We start from the raw sequence: 15,841 nt of genomic DNA on the forward strand, positions 1-15,841 counted from the left end.
ATTTCTGTAGAGTTGAGGGAGCATTTTCTTTGAAAACAAAATGAATCCACCTCGTCTTCAGTGGCTGGCAGATTTCAAGAGTAAATAAAGAGAGCTATGTGAATGAATACATCCAGCTACAACACCTTCAACGCTTGGGAGATGCTTCGACGCTTCTCGTGAGTGCATTGCTGCAGCAATGGCTGATGTGTACAACTCGCAGTGAACTCGATCAGGGCGGGTCTAAGTTATAACGGCAGTGTCAGTCAACACTCGGGGGCGGGGCCTGTGGCTTTAGTGATGTCACTAAAGCCACATTCTGAAAACGGGTCGTTTGGAGAGACTGCTTATGATTTATGGGGATAAAAAAAAAAGGAGTGAGTGGATTTTTATCACTGTAGGGTGGTTGTGTACACACACTGCCAACACACATTTATGTCCAAACACCATACAAAAGTGAATTTTGCATAATAGGTCCCCTTTAAATAAACTCCTGATGTACTTACAAACTCTCCAATGCCTCGATTTATGAGTACAGAACCTATTTGTACGACTGTAGAAGTTTGGTCCATTCTGGGTATTATTAGTGGGGTAATTTACGAGATACATCATAGGAGCCATTAGCGCTTGCACTAAGCCATCCGGCTGATATCTCTAAATAAGCTCTAACTTTAATAATGTTCAACCAAGGGAAAAAGGCTTCTGGGGGGTATTTGGCTCAAAGTCATGGTGCAAAGGACCCTAGGTTGATTTTACTCCGAACCATCCCTTTAACGACTGCATAACCAAGAATGTTTTTAAAACATTTAAAAAACTGGACGTTTGAACATTCAGAAATAACGTTAATGGGAACATTAGCAAAACGTTCTTACAACATAATATTTTTTAGCTGGGATAGATTTTTCATTGGACATGAAGTGATAGTCCAACACAGCACTGAACTGGTTTATCGTCCAGTACACAAGTAAAAAAAGGCCTTAAAAATCAAACCTAAAATCCATTAATATTAGAATGATCTGAATATGGCCAACAATATGAAGAAATATACATAGGAATATGAATAGAGTAAGTGTGATCTCAAAATGTTTCATGCTCTCAACAGCCAATCAAAACACAAACCATATTTATTCTTGTTGCAAGTGAATCAGTATTTAATGTAATATTTTTGTAGGTTTTTTTTAATGTTTTTTGTTGATAGACAGCATGTCACACAACCTGTCCGAGGTTGTCTTTTGCATACTTAAATACAAACACAATTGTCGCATGTTACAGTGTACTATTGAGTACTCTATAAAACGCAGTACTTCTAGTTCAGCACTTTCTTCAATCAAACCAGTGAATATTATATGAGTTATTAAGCTCATTAAGTTGGAGACAGATTTTGTTTCTCTCTTTTCTGAAGCCTATAGATCTGTGTAGTCCAACAAGAGCACTGGTGATCTCTGAAGAAATGATTCTACATGAGAGCAGGCACTTCTCTATCAAGGTAAGAGATACTCTACATACTGTAGTATGCATGTGTATTTAGGCCATTGCACATTTAAAATTGTTCTAAAAGTAGTACAGTTTTATAACTTCATTAATGTGGGGTCAAGTGCTTTTTACTGGAATAAAATGAACTCATTGATAATTTAAGATTGATCTCTCTTTTCCCTCCTCGACAATGTCGAGTGTAAACTTCTGGAACTCTCTATTGTCCCTACTTGAATGGGAGAGTGCTGGGTCTGTCTCATGCAGTCATTAAAGCTTTAAAGGGGTGGTATGATATGTAAAACAAGATGTCTTTGATAAAACAAAATAAGTCTTTGATGTCCCCAGAGTGTGTATGTGAAGTTTTAGCTCAAAATACCCCACAGATATTTTTATATAGCATGTTAAAATCGTCACTTTTTGAGGGTGTGCAAAAATGCACCGTTATGTGTCTGTTCCTTTAAATGCAAATGAGCTGCTGCTCCCGGCACAGGGGGCGGAGCTACAACAGCTTGTGTCCTTTTACCTCACAGACATGCACTGAAAATTTCGAAAACTTTTAGCCTTTTATGTTCAAACCGGAGTCAGACAATGATGGAGAGACTCAAGAAGAAGTGACAACATGTAGAAGCAACAGGACATTTCTGAATGGTTAGTTGATGAATTTATGTAGATGATCTGTAGTTATCTTCTAGTCATTGATTAGCATATTCTGTCTTGATAATCTATAAATCGTGTTCAGGGGTGGGGTTTATGTAAATTTTAGGGTTGGTGATGTCACTAACCCGGGAGGAATGTTGTGTAGTCTCTACCAGCCGTTTGTTGTAGTCCTTAAAAAGCGATTAATTTAAAAGCAAATATCTCCCTTTGCTTTGAACTTTGAGCATTGTAACTTTGCAGATGTTGTTTATGCTCAAACAGCAACATTACACACTAACTAAAGTTAGAAAAGTGAAATCATAATCAACCACCCCTTTAATTGTGTGACATTGCATTTAAAACAATGCATATTCAGCACTTATAGTACCAAGATTAACATTAGAGTACAATTAAAAATATAAAATGGAAAATGAACAAGGTACTAAAAACTAAAATTTGTGAATAAAGTTTATGAACATTTATGAAAAAGTCATGTTAAAACATTGGTTATTCAATATTGGTTCCAGTCTCTTTGGGTAGGTTTAGGGTTTAGTGTTGGTATAAGTTATTTTAAAACGCGATAAGCATTAACATTTTACCGACACTCCCTGGACATTTCAGTTCAGAACTGCGATCATATGTACAACAACCAACATAATAAAACGTTGGCAGATTCTCTTTATCTGTTTCAGAGAAAACTGAACACTCTTTTAGTGCCACTCATGTTGAAACTGTCGCGAAACGTGCAAAACGCAATGTAATGTCATTGTGCAGAAAAGTCGCCACAGGCATGTTTTTCTAATGAGCCTGGGTTGGTGAAAAGATATCCATCTTGGGATAAATTTGGACCAAATCAGACCCAACTATTTTAGGGCTAAATAAAGATGGGCTGTGACGGGCCGACCTGATTTATTCTTGCACACTGGAATCATGTTTTAATAACGCTGTTATTTTCTTACTTTCCAGTTCAAACACTGGCCGCACGTATCAGACTGTTCTTCTGAAACATCTGCATTTGATCCATTTCTGCTGAACTCTCTCACTTTCGCTCTCTCTTTTTAGGTAACAATCTTTATATACTCCGATCTGATGTTGGTGACCAGAGAGGATGAACCGGGACGATGTAATGTCCTGCAGAACCCTCTGTACCTCAGACATCTGCAGCTGCGGGATGGTGAGTGACAACTGCTTACACATTCACACACAAAAATCAGTGTTTGTGTTTCTGTGTCACACAAGTTCTCTTCAATAGATCATGAGTCTTCGACACAAACGCGATTCATCCACATTGTGGGCCCTATCTTACACTCGGCGCAATGCAGTGCCAAGTGTTTTTTGCTAGTTTCAGCCCGACGCAGTTATCATTTTCACGTTCTGCGTCACGTTGTTTAAATAGCAAATGCATTTTTGCATAAAATACAAGATTTTTATTGTGTACATAAAGATATGGTGGAATCCGGCTTGTCCCGTAGATGGTCTGCTTGCGCACTTTTACCTCGCAATTGAACAGTTCCATTTGCGTTTTGGAGACGCGTTCGGTCTTTCCACTATCAAATTCCGTCATGTAAATAGCGAATCTTCCATAGAGAATTTAAAGGGAATAGCAGATGAGACTCTGATTGGTTTAATGCACGTAAATCCCAAAACACACCCATTACTCATTAAGAGAATAGGGACAACCCTTTTAGACCATTTTTCCCGTCGTTAAACTAGCAAAAGTGGATTCGGACACCCTAAGTGAACTTGCGCCCTGCGCTTTAGACCATGCACTTAGATCGTTAAAATGGGCCCTGTGAGTGTAACTGGTCTTCCCTTTACTTTAACTTTAACAGCTTATAGAGATGCTTTTAACTCAATGAGAGCAAAATAAAACCAGCACCAGCGCAAACCCTCTTTGGCCTTTAAAAACTACTGTCAGGATTTACTAAAGACACGCAGTAAAAAATTAGCGCTGAAAAGGTGTGGACAGTTATTTTTGCAGCTGACCTTATTGCATATGCATTTGTAGGAGTTTCCCTTTCAGACGCAAAATTTATTGGAAGAGAGTAGCCGGTATTTAAATAAATCATGGTGATTTACTAAGGTTTGTGGCATTATTAAATACCCCAAAAAAGCATGTCTTAAACCAGACCCTAATTTACACTGTTCTTGGTAGATTGTGTTGGCCATGATGGAAATTATCCGGCTCTGTCTGTGTTCTTTAATTTGCATGTCAACAGTAGATCACGCACAAAACTTTCAGTTTTTTTGGTTTTGCGCTCTTGCGCTAATTGGCCCTCTTCAGTAAATCTGGCCCTATGTGTTTTATTAGACAGATGAGCAACTGTTTGCATACCTTTCTTGACAGAGAAGTGATCAAACGCAACTGTAACAAAGTTCAGGAAAGAAGAATGTGGATGTTAAACGTAACTTTAATATAAACATGAACAACAGAACGAAAGGAGCGGCAGCGGCATATAAGTATTTAAAAAAATGCAACGTAAAATGTCCTAGTCTGTCCCCGGCTTCAAACCACAGTAACGTTAATGAAACTTTAATACAGTGGGAAAATTCATAAACCAAGACAACTTGCAATAATATTTACAAAAAAAGAAAATAACAAAAAGATACCCAGGCAGGGGAAATGAAGATGGGAATTGGGCGGCAATCAAATAAAAGAGATTATCAAAACATAACCCTCAAACTCAGAACTAAACCAGTACTAAACTAACTAAAAAGAAAATCTTCAGTATCCGAAGATACTCTAATATAAACTACACTCACTAAATCCAAACAAAAATAAAACAAATGGTTTCAACATGGCTGGAGGTGGAATTGAGTCGTTAGGTAGCACACAAGACACACGTGAACATACAACTCAAAATCGTAACCCACAATACACAGATTAACGGCGTCTCTTAATCACAATCCCCCACAGAATAGCAACAGACAACGAACAAAGCATTTCTCTCGATCCGTGTCAGCATCTTCCTTTTATGGATCCTGGTGTCCACCATTTGGAAGACAGCAGAGGCAATGTCATCGCTCCAACGATGATTGACAGGGAGCAGCACCTTCGCTACTGTTTTGCATAAGCGACCTCTAGCTGTGAAACTTGCATACTGTGCCTTTTAAAGGCTTAGAAGAAGAAAAAAAACAAGTAGAAAGATACAGCTCATTTAACTCACGACATGCTCTGTTTTATATGCTTTTCAGCAATATCAGTAGGATCATGCATGAAATGGAAAAGATCATACCATTATCAAATCACTGTTTTGGCCATTAGATATTACTGCAATTAATCAGTTCAATAATAGATTGGATTAATTGAGAAATAAATGAAAGAAAAGGACAATTGTCTGGGATGATAGTTTGCTCAGATTGTTGCTGTGTCTTTGCTCAGGAGATTTTGCAGAGATATAAAATGAATGTTTGCTTAGATGTCCTGAATAATTTAGTGAGATCTACGTGTGTATGAGCATGTGACAGGATAACCGTCTCAGCGTAGCTAAAGATCCGGCAGGTGTCTGCACTGTACATGACTGTACAACTGTCTCCTCTGATAACTGGTCAAATAATGGCATTAGAGAATATGAAATATTTGATCAGCCATGTTAGATTGGTTTCTCACTTCCCTTATGGGTGAATATGGCAGGGATCCGCAGTTTTGCTCTAAACGTGTTATGTTGCAAACTCTGTTGAGGGTTGTGTTGCCTTTCTCAAAGCATTTTATGACCTTACATGTTTGTTTCCTCAGATCACAGTGAAGATCTGCAATTCTACTTGATCCACATGACGGAGGTGAGTTACAAAAATGTGGTGTGCCCTCACGCAACAAAGATATATGGGAATATACTGAAAATATCATGCAATATATTACATAATACATTTCCATATATGGGAAACTAGTGTTTTAAATAACAGTAAGTGTATTACTGAATATAAAATTACATACATTATGATATACAGGTGAAACTCGAAAATTAGAATATCGTGCAAAAGTTCATTTATTTCAGTAATTCAACTTAAAAGGTGAAACTAATATATTATATAGACTCATTACATGCAAAGTGGAGATATTCCAAGCCTTTATTTGTTATAATTTTGATGATTATGGCTTACAGCTTATGAACATTTTCAAAATTTAAGAGATTTTGAATTTAGGGTTTGCATAAGCTTTAAGCCTTAATCATCAAAATCCTAACAAATAAAGGCTTGAAATATCTCACTTTGCATGTAATTTTCTATTTCTATTTCACACTTTTCACACAAATCCCTACAAACACTAATGATATCACATTGGAAATGCAAAGTGTGACCTCATACTATACTATGTATAGTGCAAATGTTTAAACATTGTAGCTCACAATTGATCATAAATCACAGCTTTAATACAATTGCAAACAGAGAATCAATGCAATGCAAGTGTTTTCTTTTGAGTATGTCAGACCTCTAATTACACAGCTTAAAAAAATAATAGCATCCCTTGAGACTTCACCATGATTGTTAATGATTGCTAGTGATGTAATTACTAGCTCATTGCTGGTCACAGATTTCAGGGATAGGGTTGAGAACCGCTCATCTATTAGATCAACCAGGGATGTGTTTCACGAAGTCAACTATGGTCACAAGTTTCGTCGTTACCAACACAATTCAACAGGACTCGGCTAACGATGCTTTTGGGAAACGCACCTCAGGGCATCTGTTGTGATGTGATGGATATTTATCAGGCTCCATCCCTGAGTAATATAATGCAGGACATTAATTAGATTCTTCTCTCTCCCGTGTCTCAGTGGACACTCATAATGGTAGCTGGAGATGTCACTGACCAGAGAGAGAGAGAAACCCGGCCAACTAAGAGAAAAACAATCTCATTAGACGAATAGCTCATGCGTCTGCATGTTTTTCACTCACTCCTGTCTTCCTTGTGCAATCTGTGTCCAGGTATATGGCATCTCTCTTTCTTTTGACAAGTATGATGACATTGAGGCTGTGCAGTGACTAGCAGATTCATATGTAGGAACAGGGAAAAAAAATTTATGTCAGTTTTTTAAGGACACATTCTTTTTTTGGTTGGTATGAAAGTGGATTTCCAAACTCTGGTGTGCATTAACCGACTTTGCTTGAACTCTGGTGCCATCCGCAATTGGTATGAAAACTATTTGTCCTAACACGCAAAAGTATAGGGTGACCACCACCTGGTTAATACTCTGTTGTAGGCAAGCGTGCCGCACAAGCCCTGAAAAGTGAAGCCAAAAAGTCTCGATCGCCCTCCGATGACTGGTCCTAGTATAGGTCATAAGCCCCGCCTCCCTGTGTTATTCAACGGGACTTGAGACCAACTAAACAATTTAATTACACTTCAAATATCTTTTTTCCAAAGGTGGTTTCTGTCATTTACTGTAGTTTTTATCACGCTGATGTAAGTTCAAGTGTCTGTTTCAAAAATAAGTTTGTTTTTAGTTAGTTATTTGATGCTATAAAAACGGTGGTGTGACGTCATGATTGACAGCTGTGATTGACAGGTTCTCTGAGCGAAGTAGTCACTGAAGCACCAACAGACTTTTTTTCGGGATCGTCGGAGGACTGAGGAGATTGGAGCTTTAAATTTAATATCTAAATTTCTATAATTAATTATTTCACACCGAGAGTGAGGGCGGGGCCTTGATTTCGCGGCTTTACTTCCTGCTCACTACGAAATCGCTACTGCGCAGACTCAAGCCCCAAGATGTCAGCGCCATATCGGGACACTGGCAGCTTCAGTTCTCACCAATGGAAGAGAGCGAAGGGGCGTCGTCCATATTTTTTTACAGTCTATGGTTGTAGGACGTAGATGTGATTTTTGTGGGACAATGCAGGATACGTGTGAAGAGATAAATTTACTACCATTATACCAACAACTATTGATTTACATCAGTTGGAAAGCCTACTTGCCATCATGATGGATGATGACATGTTTTAAATCACCCATAAGCTCTGTTAATTGTGACCGGCACTCAATTTGCCCCGGTTTGAGTGCTTTTTGTGTAACAGCAGCGGCTGATCTAAAGCTCAAATGTAATTGGTCGGTCCATTTCATAGCAGGGTGATGGGGGAAAAATCACCCTGATTGATTGCGATCGGTGTTGATAGCTCCATAGGGATCTATGGTTTTGATTCAAGGACATCATTGCATCACTTTATTGCGCTCAGTGTGAAAGACCCTTATCTGAAAATGTTTGCTTTTGTCTGATGCTGCATTCACTCTTCTAGGTCTCAGTATATGATAAGTCTAAGTTACTTTAATGTCATTGGACACAATTAAACGAAATTCACTGTGGCAATTCTCAAAAAACAACAAAGAACACTTAAACATTGCATTCAAAGTAAATAATATAAAAAGTGTTAATGTCATGAAACCCCCGTTTCATCACTGGTCGTTCACAGCTCAGATTTGAAAAAGACTCAAGAAATGTCCGTGTAAAGTTGGGGAAAAGTGGGAGTGTAGAGGATGGGAAGAGGGGAGAAAAATATGAGCAGAGAAAAAAACATACAAATAAACAAACAAACAAACAACAGAGTTACAGAAACCTTGATGCATTTTAAAAATATAATGACAATAAACTCGATATGTATCTTTAGAGACTACTACCAACTATCATAAACAACTACGACAACAACGCAAAGCTGAGCGAACAGCGCTGAAATGGTCTTTTGTGACTTTTGAATTCTCCACTGTGATTGGATTAAAAAGAGTTGATTCTCATGAATAATGCAGAGAAAAGCTCAGAAATGCATGACGTAGACGCATACTATTCGGCCACGGCAGCCAAAATAACATACCTCACTTTTCATGACAATGTTTTTAACTTTGCTTTTGCATTTTAAACCGGATGAATGAAATGGCTCAGAAAAAAACAAAAGAAACAACAAAACAAAATTTTCTCTCAATAATAAACGTAGCGAGTGATCTAGTTGTTTTCATTGACGTGCAATCTTTACATATCTAAAAAAACACACTTTAATAACAGTAAGAGACTGTAAAATATGTATATTTTACATAATAGACCCCTGAAGGTATATTGATGCACATTGATAATAAAATCACAGAGTGCTTTTTTCCTCACTTTGAGGCGCAAGGATTTGAGGATTTGAGGATACTCGACTGTTTTGGTCTTCAAAGTGAGCAGAAAAAGGGTTCATCAGGGAGAAAAGGGTCATTACTAATTAGTGGGGGGAAATCCTAATGGTCATTAAAGGCTTTTATCACTTTCCACATGTTAGAGGAGTTTCAATGTGGCCTTCAATATGCCTTTTATACTTATGCTTTATCTCTCTGATGCCTGATCTAAAGGCCGGATCCCGTTCTTTGAGCAGAAACTGTACTTTCCCTTCATGGCTTCTGGTTAGGGAACACTTTGATGATTTTTGTTGTTAAAAATCTTCATTATTTGTTCATTTCACCCTACTTTTTTACAATGGCAGCCTGGCAGGAGAGAAACATCCCCCTGCACACACTAACCAAACATACACTACATTCAAAGACACACAAATAAAATATTGAAGAAATATCGAAGAAATAAAGAGCTTTCTCTTTCTCTTTATTGAATTGAAATTGCTTTCAAATTCTTGAAAGCAATTTCAAGAATTATTTAAAGTACTCATTACCAGTATCATAGAGAAACAGAGATAGATGTGTCAGTTATTTCTAAAAACCATAAGTATTTCTTTCCTCTGGGGACATTGAGGAAAATACATTTAGATGGTCTGTGTTACAGGTTGATATTGCAAAGCTTATTTAAGATAAGCTGCTGTTAATCCTAACAAAGATGTGTAAATAAATATATTTCTGTAATGACCACTCTCGAAGTGTTTGGCATGGTAATGGATATGACAGTGCTGGTATGTTTGTCTTGACGAAATAGGTCTGCTGCTGCTGTTGTTAAATACACAGACACACTGCTGTGAGCAAGAAAGACATTCTGCTGCTGCACAAACAAACATAGCACACATGAATTACCCGTAGCAGATCTGTACAGGTGGAGCTGGGGAAGGAGGAGGGTTTCTGAGAGCACTGCACTGCTACAGATAATAGGCCTTTTTCACGGAAGTTAGAACGCACATCCGGTTCAGCGTTTGTTGTGTAAAGCGACTTCCGGTCGAAACAACAATGGCTGAAGCAACATCGTGGTGTCACTGTAGCATCCCTCATTGCACAAATAATAATCAGTGACAACCATATTTGAGTTTTAATGCTTTTCCAAGCGATGACTGTCTGACAAAGAAGTGGATGCATGCTATTTGACACGTAGAGGTCCTGACGTTTAAGATCGCTAGAAGTAGCACGTTTGTTTGTAGCCGATGCTAATTACACTGCCGCTACTGGCAGTAGCCTACTAAGTTTTTTTTATATATAATATACTATAAGATTTATTTTTTGTTAATAGGCTATCTTCATTACCTAGAGATATAATTAAACAAAGTATTAAACAAGTTAAATTAAACAAGTAGCCTAGTCAAAACACATCTAACAGAACAATGTTTATTTTTTACATTGTGTTCTTATTATTTTTTTTAATTAACCAATGTCAATTTTCGTCTTTATAACAGAAGATACAATACAAAAATCTTCAAGATAGCCTACAGCCTACAATCTTCAAATGTATAACGGATTGTCACCTTATAAACAGTCCTTTGTGTGGTGGAATAAGCAATGCTAGGCTATATTGAAATATATGGTTAGCATTACTTTAAACTTTATTTTATTAGTTCATTAACTATGCCAACTCAACTAATGCAATGTAAAGAGCTGGATACTAATTACTAATTAAATAATGTCAACTATTAAATGTAGGCTATTGATAAGAGTTGCCATAGACTAAAGATTTTTTCTAGACTAGTAGTCATTCATTTAAGCAATTAGGACTAATCGCACGTTTATATTCAATCCTTGGTGTAGGCTATAGCCTATATATTCTGCACTCAAGCGCATACATATTGCCGCAAAAGTAGGCTAATTATAATAAATTTGTCTGAAAAAATAACGAAGCATTTTAATTGTTTATTAATAAACTGGTGTTTTCTAAATCAGTGTCGACTGAAAACATCTCCATACATCTCCGCTGTAAAGTAGATGCACCTTTCATCAGACAGGATTACATCATCAGATACGTATTTGCTTTCAATTGGAATTTTTTTCGTTATTGAACATTTCAAGCTTTATAAATATATTTCTCATGTCTGTGAGGCTAGTGATACGCTGTTTTTTTCAGTTCATTTTTGAGACGCGCTCCAATTCACAGAGATCATGAAAGCGCGTCCTGTTTCTTTTATTTTACAAAAGCACAACGTTTTCTTGTTGTTACACAAATAAAAGTAGTTGCGATGTATTATTCTTTTCTGTATGACCAGAAATGGAGTATTTTAAGTTGTTACCGCACTGTTAGGAAAATGCGAGTGATGGCACCGGCGCCTCGTCATGCAGTGCGCGCTCCACACTCCGTCCGCACAAACACTCGGATATGTGCTTAATAATAGCAAACATTTATCTAGGTTAACGTTAGGGTGAGCGGCCATGCCAGACGGATAAGTCCTCTTCATGTTTAACAAATTAAATCATGAATTTTCTACGGCGAGTAAGCGCTGTGCCAGTGTGCGCTGGGCGGCTGAAACACAACACTAGAAAGCTGGTGTTTTTCTTTAAATAAATTCGTTTAGGCTTTAAAATAAATATTGTTTGTGGGCTAATTAATGCCACAATAATTTGTTTATTTTATAGGCTACTTATATTTTTCCTTTTTTGTTTTGCATTGAATAGCCTACCATTTAAAGGATTTGTTGTGCACCGCAATGCCATCATCCCATAGAAAGACACGTTAAGATTTTTCTTTATAATAAAGGGTTTCTATGGGAGGAAAACGCTTAACGTGTAATTAAATGCGTTGCGTTCATATTCTGGACTCATCTGCTTTTCTGTAGTATGGTTTATTAATAAGGTGTGTACAGAATTTGATCTTTTAACATGTCCATTGGGGGCTGCTATACCAGCTTTTTGAACGTAGATGGATGTATGATAGACATGATGATAGGATTAGGCTATATCAATTTTATGTGGATGAAGGCATATTTTGTACATAAAATAAGTGGAAAATAATAAGCAAATAATATGTGGCAGCAATGTGGCACCGTAGCTTACTCTGACGACGAAATAGTTAGTGAGGTAACAGGAGCAGATCATGACTATGCAGTCACTCCTCTTCCAGGTATGTTTATGCATTTCTGAAAACAAATTATGAAGCTACTTTCCCGTCATATTTTATTAAATCTATTATTGAAGCCTTTACATTTATGTCCTTTCACTTTCAAGTCATAATATAATTTTAGTTAATGTTGACACAAATTAAATTACTGTTCCAGGAAGATATCACCATACTTTATTTCTCCAAATAATGCTCACTAACTATTCCACCACACAAAGGACTGTTTATAAGGTGACAATCCGTTATACATTTGAAGATTGTAGGCTGTAGGCTATCTTGAAGATTTTTGCATTGTATCTTCTGTTATAAAGACGAAAATTGACATTGGTTAATTAAAAAAAATAATAAGAACACAATGTAAAAAATAAACATTGTTCTGTTAGATGTGTTTTGACTAGGCTACTTGTTTAATTTAACTTGTTTAATACTTTGTTTAATTATATCTCTAGGTAATGAAGATAGCCTATTAACAAAAAATAAATCTTATAGTATATTATATATATAAAAAAACTTAGTAGGCTACTGCCAGTAGCGGCAGTGTAATTAGCATCGGCTACAAACAAACGTGCTACTTCTAGCGATCTTAAACGTCAGGACCTCTACGTGTCAAATAGCATGCATCCACTTCTTTGTCAGACAGTCATCGCTTGGAAAAGCATTAAAACTCAAATATGGTTGTCACTGATTATTATTTGTGCAATGAGGGATGCTACAGTGACACCTCGATGTTGCTTCAGCCATTGTTGTTTCGACCGGAAGTCGCTTTACACAACAAACGCTGAACCGGATGTGCGTTCTAACTTCCGTGAAAAAGGCCTATGCTAACCAAGAATTTGAAGGTTGAGCAGCGAGCTCATTGGCTACTGATACAGCAGGAACCAATCAGCTGTGCCAACCAGTCAGCTGTGCCCTATACTGTAGACCTTATGTAGCCCCGCCCCTTTTCAGCGCTGTGCTTGTTGTCTTTTGTCTTCCGGTTTGTTTTTCCACAGCGATCTTAAGAATTTATGAATGATCTGCCCGTTTTAAAATCTTCCTGGTCTACTGACATATGTTAATACATCTCATTTAAACATTACAATGCTCGTGATAACTTTCGTTAACTCTACAATAGATTGATTGAGATTGATAGATTGAGTTAAGGGCCTATCAGCCAGCGCTATCTTAAGTTTTATGACAGACTTTTGCATTTCAATGAAATCCACGCCTGGTTTGTAGTAAAGGCCATTTAAGAAGGCAATGATGAGTTTAATATGGGACATCAGCGCTTGACATTAACACCCGCCAACCTGCCAGATGCGGGTGTATTTCAGCAGTGTGTAGCGCAGTCACTCCTTCTAGCCACTTTGATGGGTTGAATTTTATATATAATATATACATTTTTCAATTGTAGTCTTTTAAAAGGACATCTGAAATAATAAACTAAGTGCAATGTAGTGTTTTCAAAAAATATTGACACAGAAATATCTGAAAGGCTTGCAATAGTAATTTTCCGCAGAATAGATACAGAATACATACTCTCTCTCATCTCTCCGACAGCGAGTGAGGAGAGGCGGGTTTGTGTGTAACTCGTTTAATTCGCTCTGGATGAATATTGTTGGTGTTTCAGGGCTTGAATTTCGGCATGGGATTGCTTTAATTGCAATATACACAGTCAGTTGTGTTTTAAGTGAACGTAAACAGTTGAGACAGAAAACGCACGTGTAACAGTATAATAGATCCATGCGTCAGGTCTTAAAGTGACAGCAGCCTAATATACCCGATGCCAAATTATGAGACAATATTAAAAATATCTATTTGCCAGTTTTTCATGATATAAAAAAATCTAAATGTTCAGGGCAGCTTTGAGTACTTTTTTCAATTAACAGCAAAATCGTAGTTTGTACAATTTTTTTTATTTTTTTTTACTGACATTGTTAGAGCAGTACTGGTACCGGTAAATTTGTAAAATCCTTCTTTACAGCCCTAAAATAAACCCTGGCTGTAATATCGAAAGAGTTTGTCGTGGGTTGGATTAAAATGGATTACACAATCCAAAAAATCATCAGATCAAAATATGCTCTGACATGGACTGCAGAAGTCTGAATGGAAACACATTTCCTCAGCTGGGCTATAGTCGTTTGCCTCTGAAGGCCTGGAGAGTGTGTGTATGTGCGTATCTCGTCTCCACCCCCTGACTCTCAGATGCTGCGGTGTAAAGCCTGCGCTGATCCCTCACTCCAGGCTGACCGATGAGGATCTGCAGACGGGAGGTAAGAGGCATCTGTTGGTTTTCACGTGTTGACGAGGACGTGTTTTCCCTGGAAAAATGTGCACTGCTGTCCGGGGGCAGACTGTGTGGAGGTTGATTGGGTTTACAGTTCAGAAATGGGAGACATTTTTGTGTGAAAACCGAAAATATTTGTGAGTATTTCCACAATTCACAAGTTCTCCTTAGCTTTTGGCGTTTGATTAGGTCTGATTATTGTGAGTGAGATGTAGTGTGACGGATTATGTTTGTAAGCACTGTTAGAGTTTTATGTTGTGTTTATGTACAACACTTTGGTCCATTTTTATGGTTTTGAAGGTGCTTTGTAAATAAATTTTGAGTTGAGTTGAGTATTTATGCATTTGTAACATCTTGGCTTGATAAATGTTTGGTTAAAAAAAAATGTATGTTAGTGAAAAGACCCAGAAGTGTTTTTGTTTTTGCACTACCAAAAAATATTTTCTTACTTATAGTATTTTTGTCTTGTTTTCTGTTTAAATATCAAATAAATCAAGATTCATCAAGTAAAATTACGTTGATATTATGTCTCATTTTCTTAAAAAAATAAATAATAATTCTAAATGTAGTTTTTGCTTAAAACAAGCTAAATTATCTGCCAATGGGGTAAGAAAAATAATCTCAGTTCAAACAGAAACAAGATTATTTAATATTATTTTTCTTACCCCATTGGCAGATAATTTAGCTTGTTTTAAGCAAAAACTCACTTAATTTAGATTTGTCTCCCCCAGAAAACAAGACATAATATCTTATGCCATTTTACTTGTAAATTCATCTTGATTTAAGAATTTTTTTATATTTGGACTGGAAACAAGACCACAGCTGGTTAACAATGACAGCCAATCAGAACCCACCAAACTTTAAAGAGCTGGAGCATTTAAAGCAGCGGACGACAAAACCTAGTATAAACAGAAATTCTGTCCACTGGTGTGAACTCTAATATAGTTACAGTTATCTTTCATTCTTGGTGTGAATGGGCCTTTAGAATTAAAGTTGTTTTGTGATACAAGTAACCTCAAGTTGTGTGGTTTGTTGTTTCTACTGAGGTTATTTGCTTGGCAAACCCATAAACTGACATTGATGGATGGACTTTAGCTGTATCTAGAGACCAAAATATCTAGAGACATGGGTGTTTAGATAGGCAAGCATCTAACACCATTTAATCGAGGCACAGGGAAGCACCACTCGCATTTTCTTCAGTCAATCTAGTTTACCTAGAAAGGAGCAAAAAAAAAAAATGAAAAAAAAAAACAAACAAAAAAAATTAATC

General features: G+C 37.0%; 1 protein-coding gene across 7 annotated transcripts in view; it reads left to right on the forward strand.

Moving 5' to 3' along the window:
* The window catches only part of rgs3a (regulator of G protein signaling 3a), a 185,604-nt gene that overhangs the window by 53,983 nt on the left and 115,780 nt on the right, over nucleotides 1-15,841 (forward strand). For 5 of the 7 annotated variants that reach the window (XM_084114347.1, XM_084114350.1, XM_084114353.1 and 2 more), the window contains 3 exons: nucleotides 1,382-1,465; nucleotides 3,151-3,262; nucleotides 5,825-5,868. In XM_084114347.1, the coding sequence (XP_083970473.1) occupies nucleotides 1,382-1,465; nucleotides 3,151-3,262; nucleotides 5,825-5,868 (240 nt within the window). Of the gene's footprint in view, nucleotides 1-1,381; nucleotides 1,466-3,150; nucleotides 3,263-5,824; nucleotides 5,869-14,521; nucleotides 14,558-15,841 lie in introns of those variants that run through there. The other 2 variants (XM_084114355.1, XM_084114354.1) reach the window with 2 other exon arrangements.

Source organism: Abramis brama, assembly GCF_963993115.1.
Source record: "Abramis brama genome assembly, chromosome: 5".
NCBI lineage: Eukaryota > Metazoa > Chordata > Actinopteri > Cypriniformes > Leuciscidae > Abramis > Abramis brama.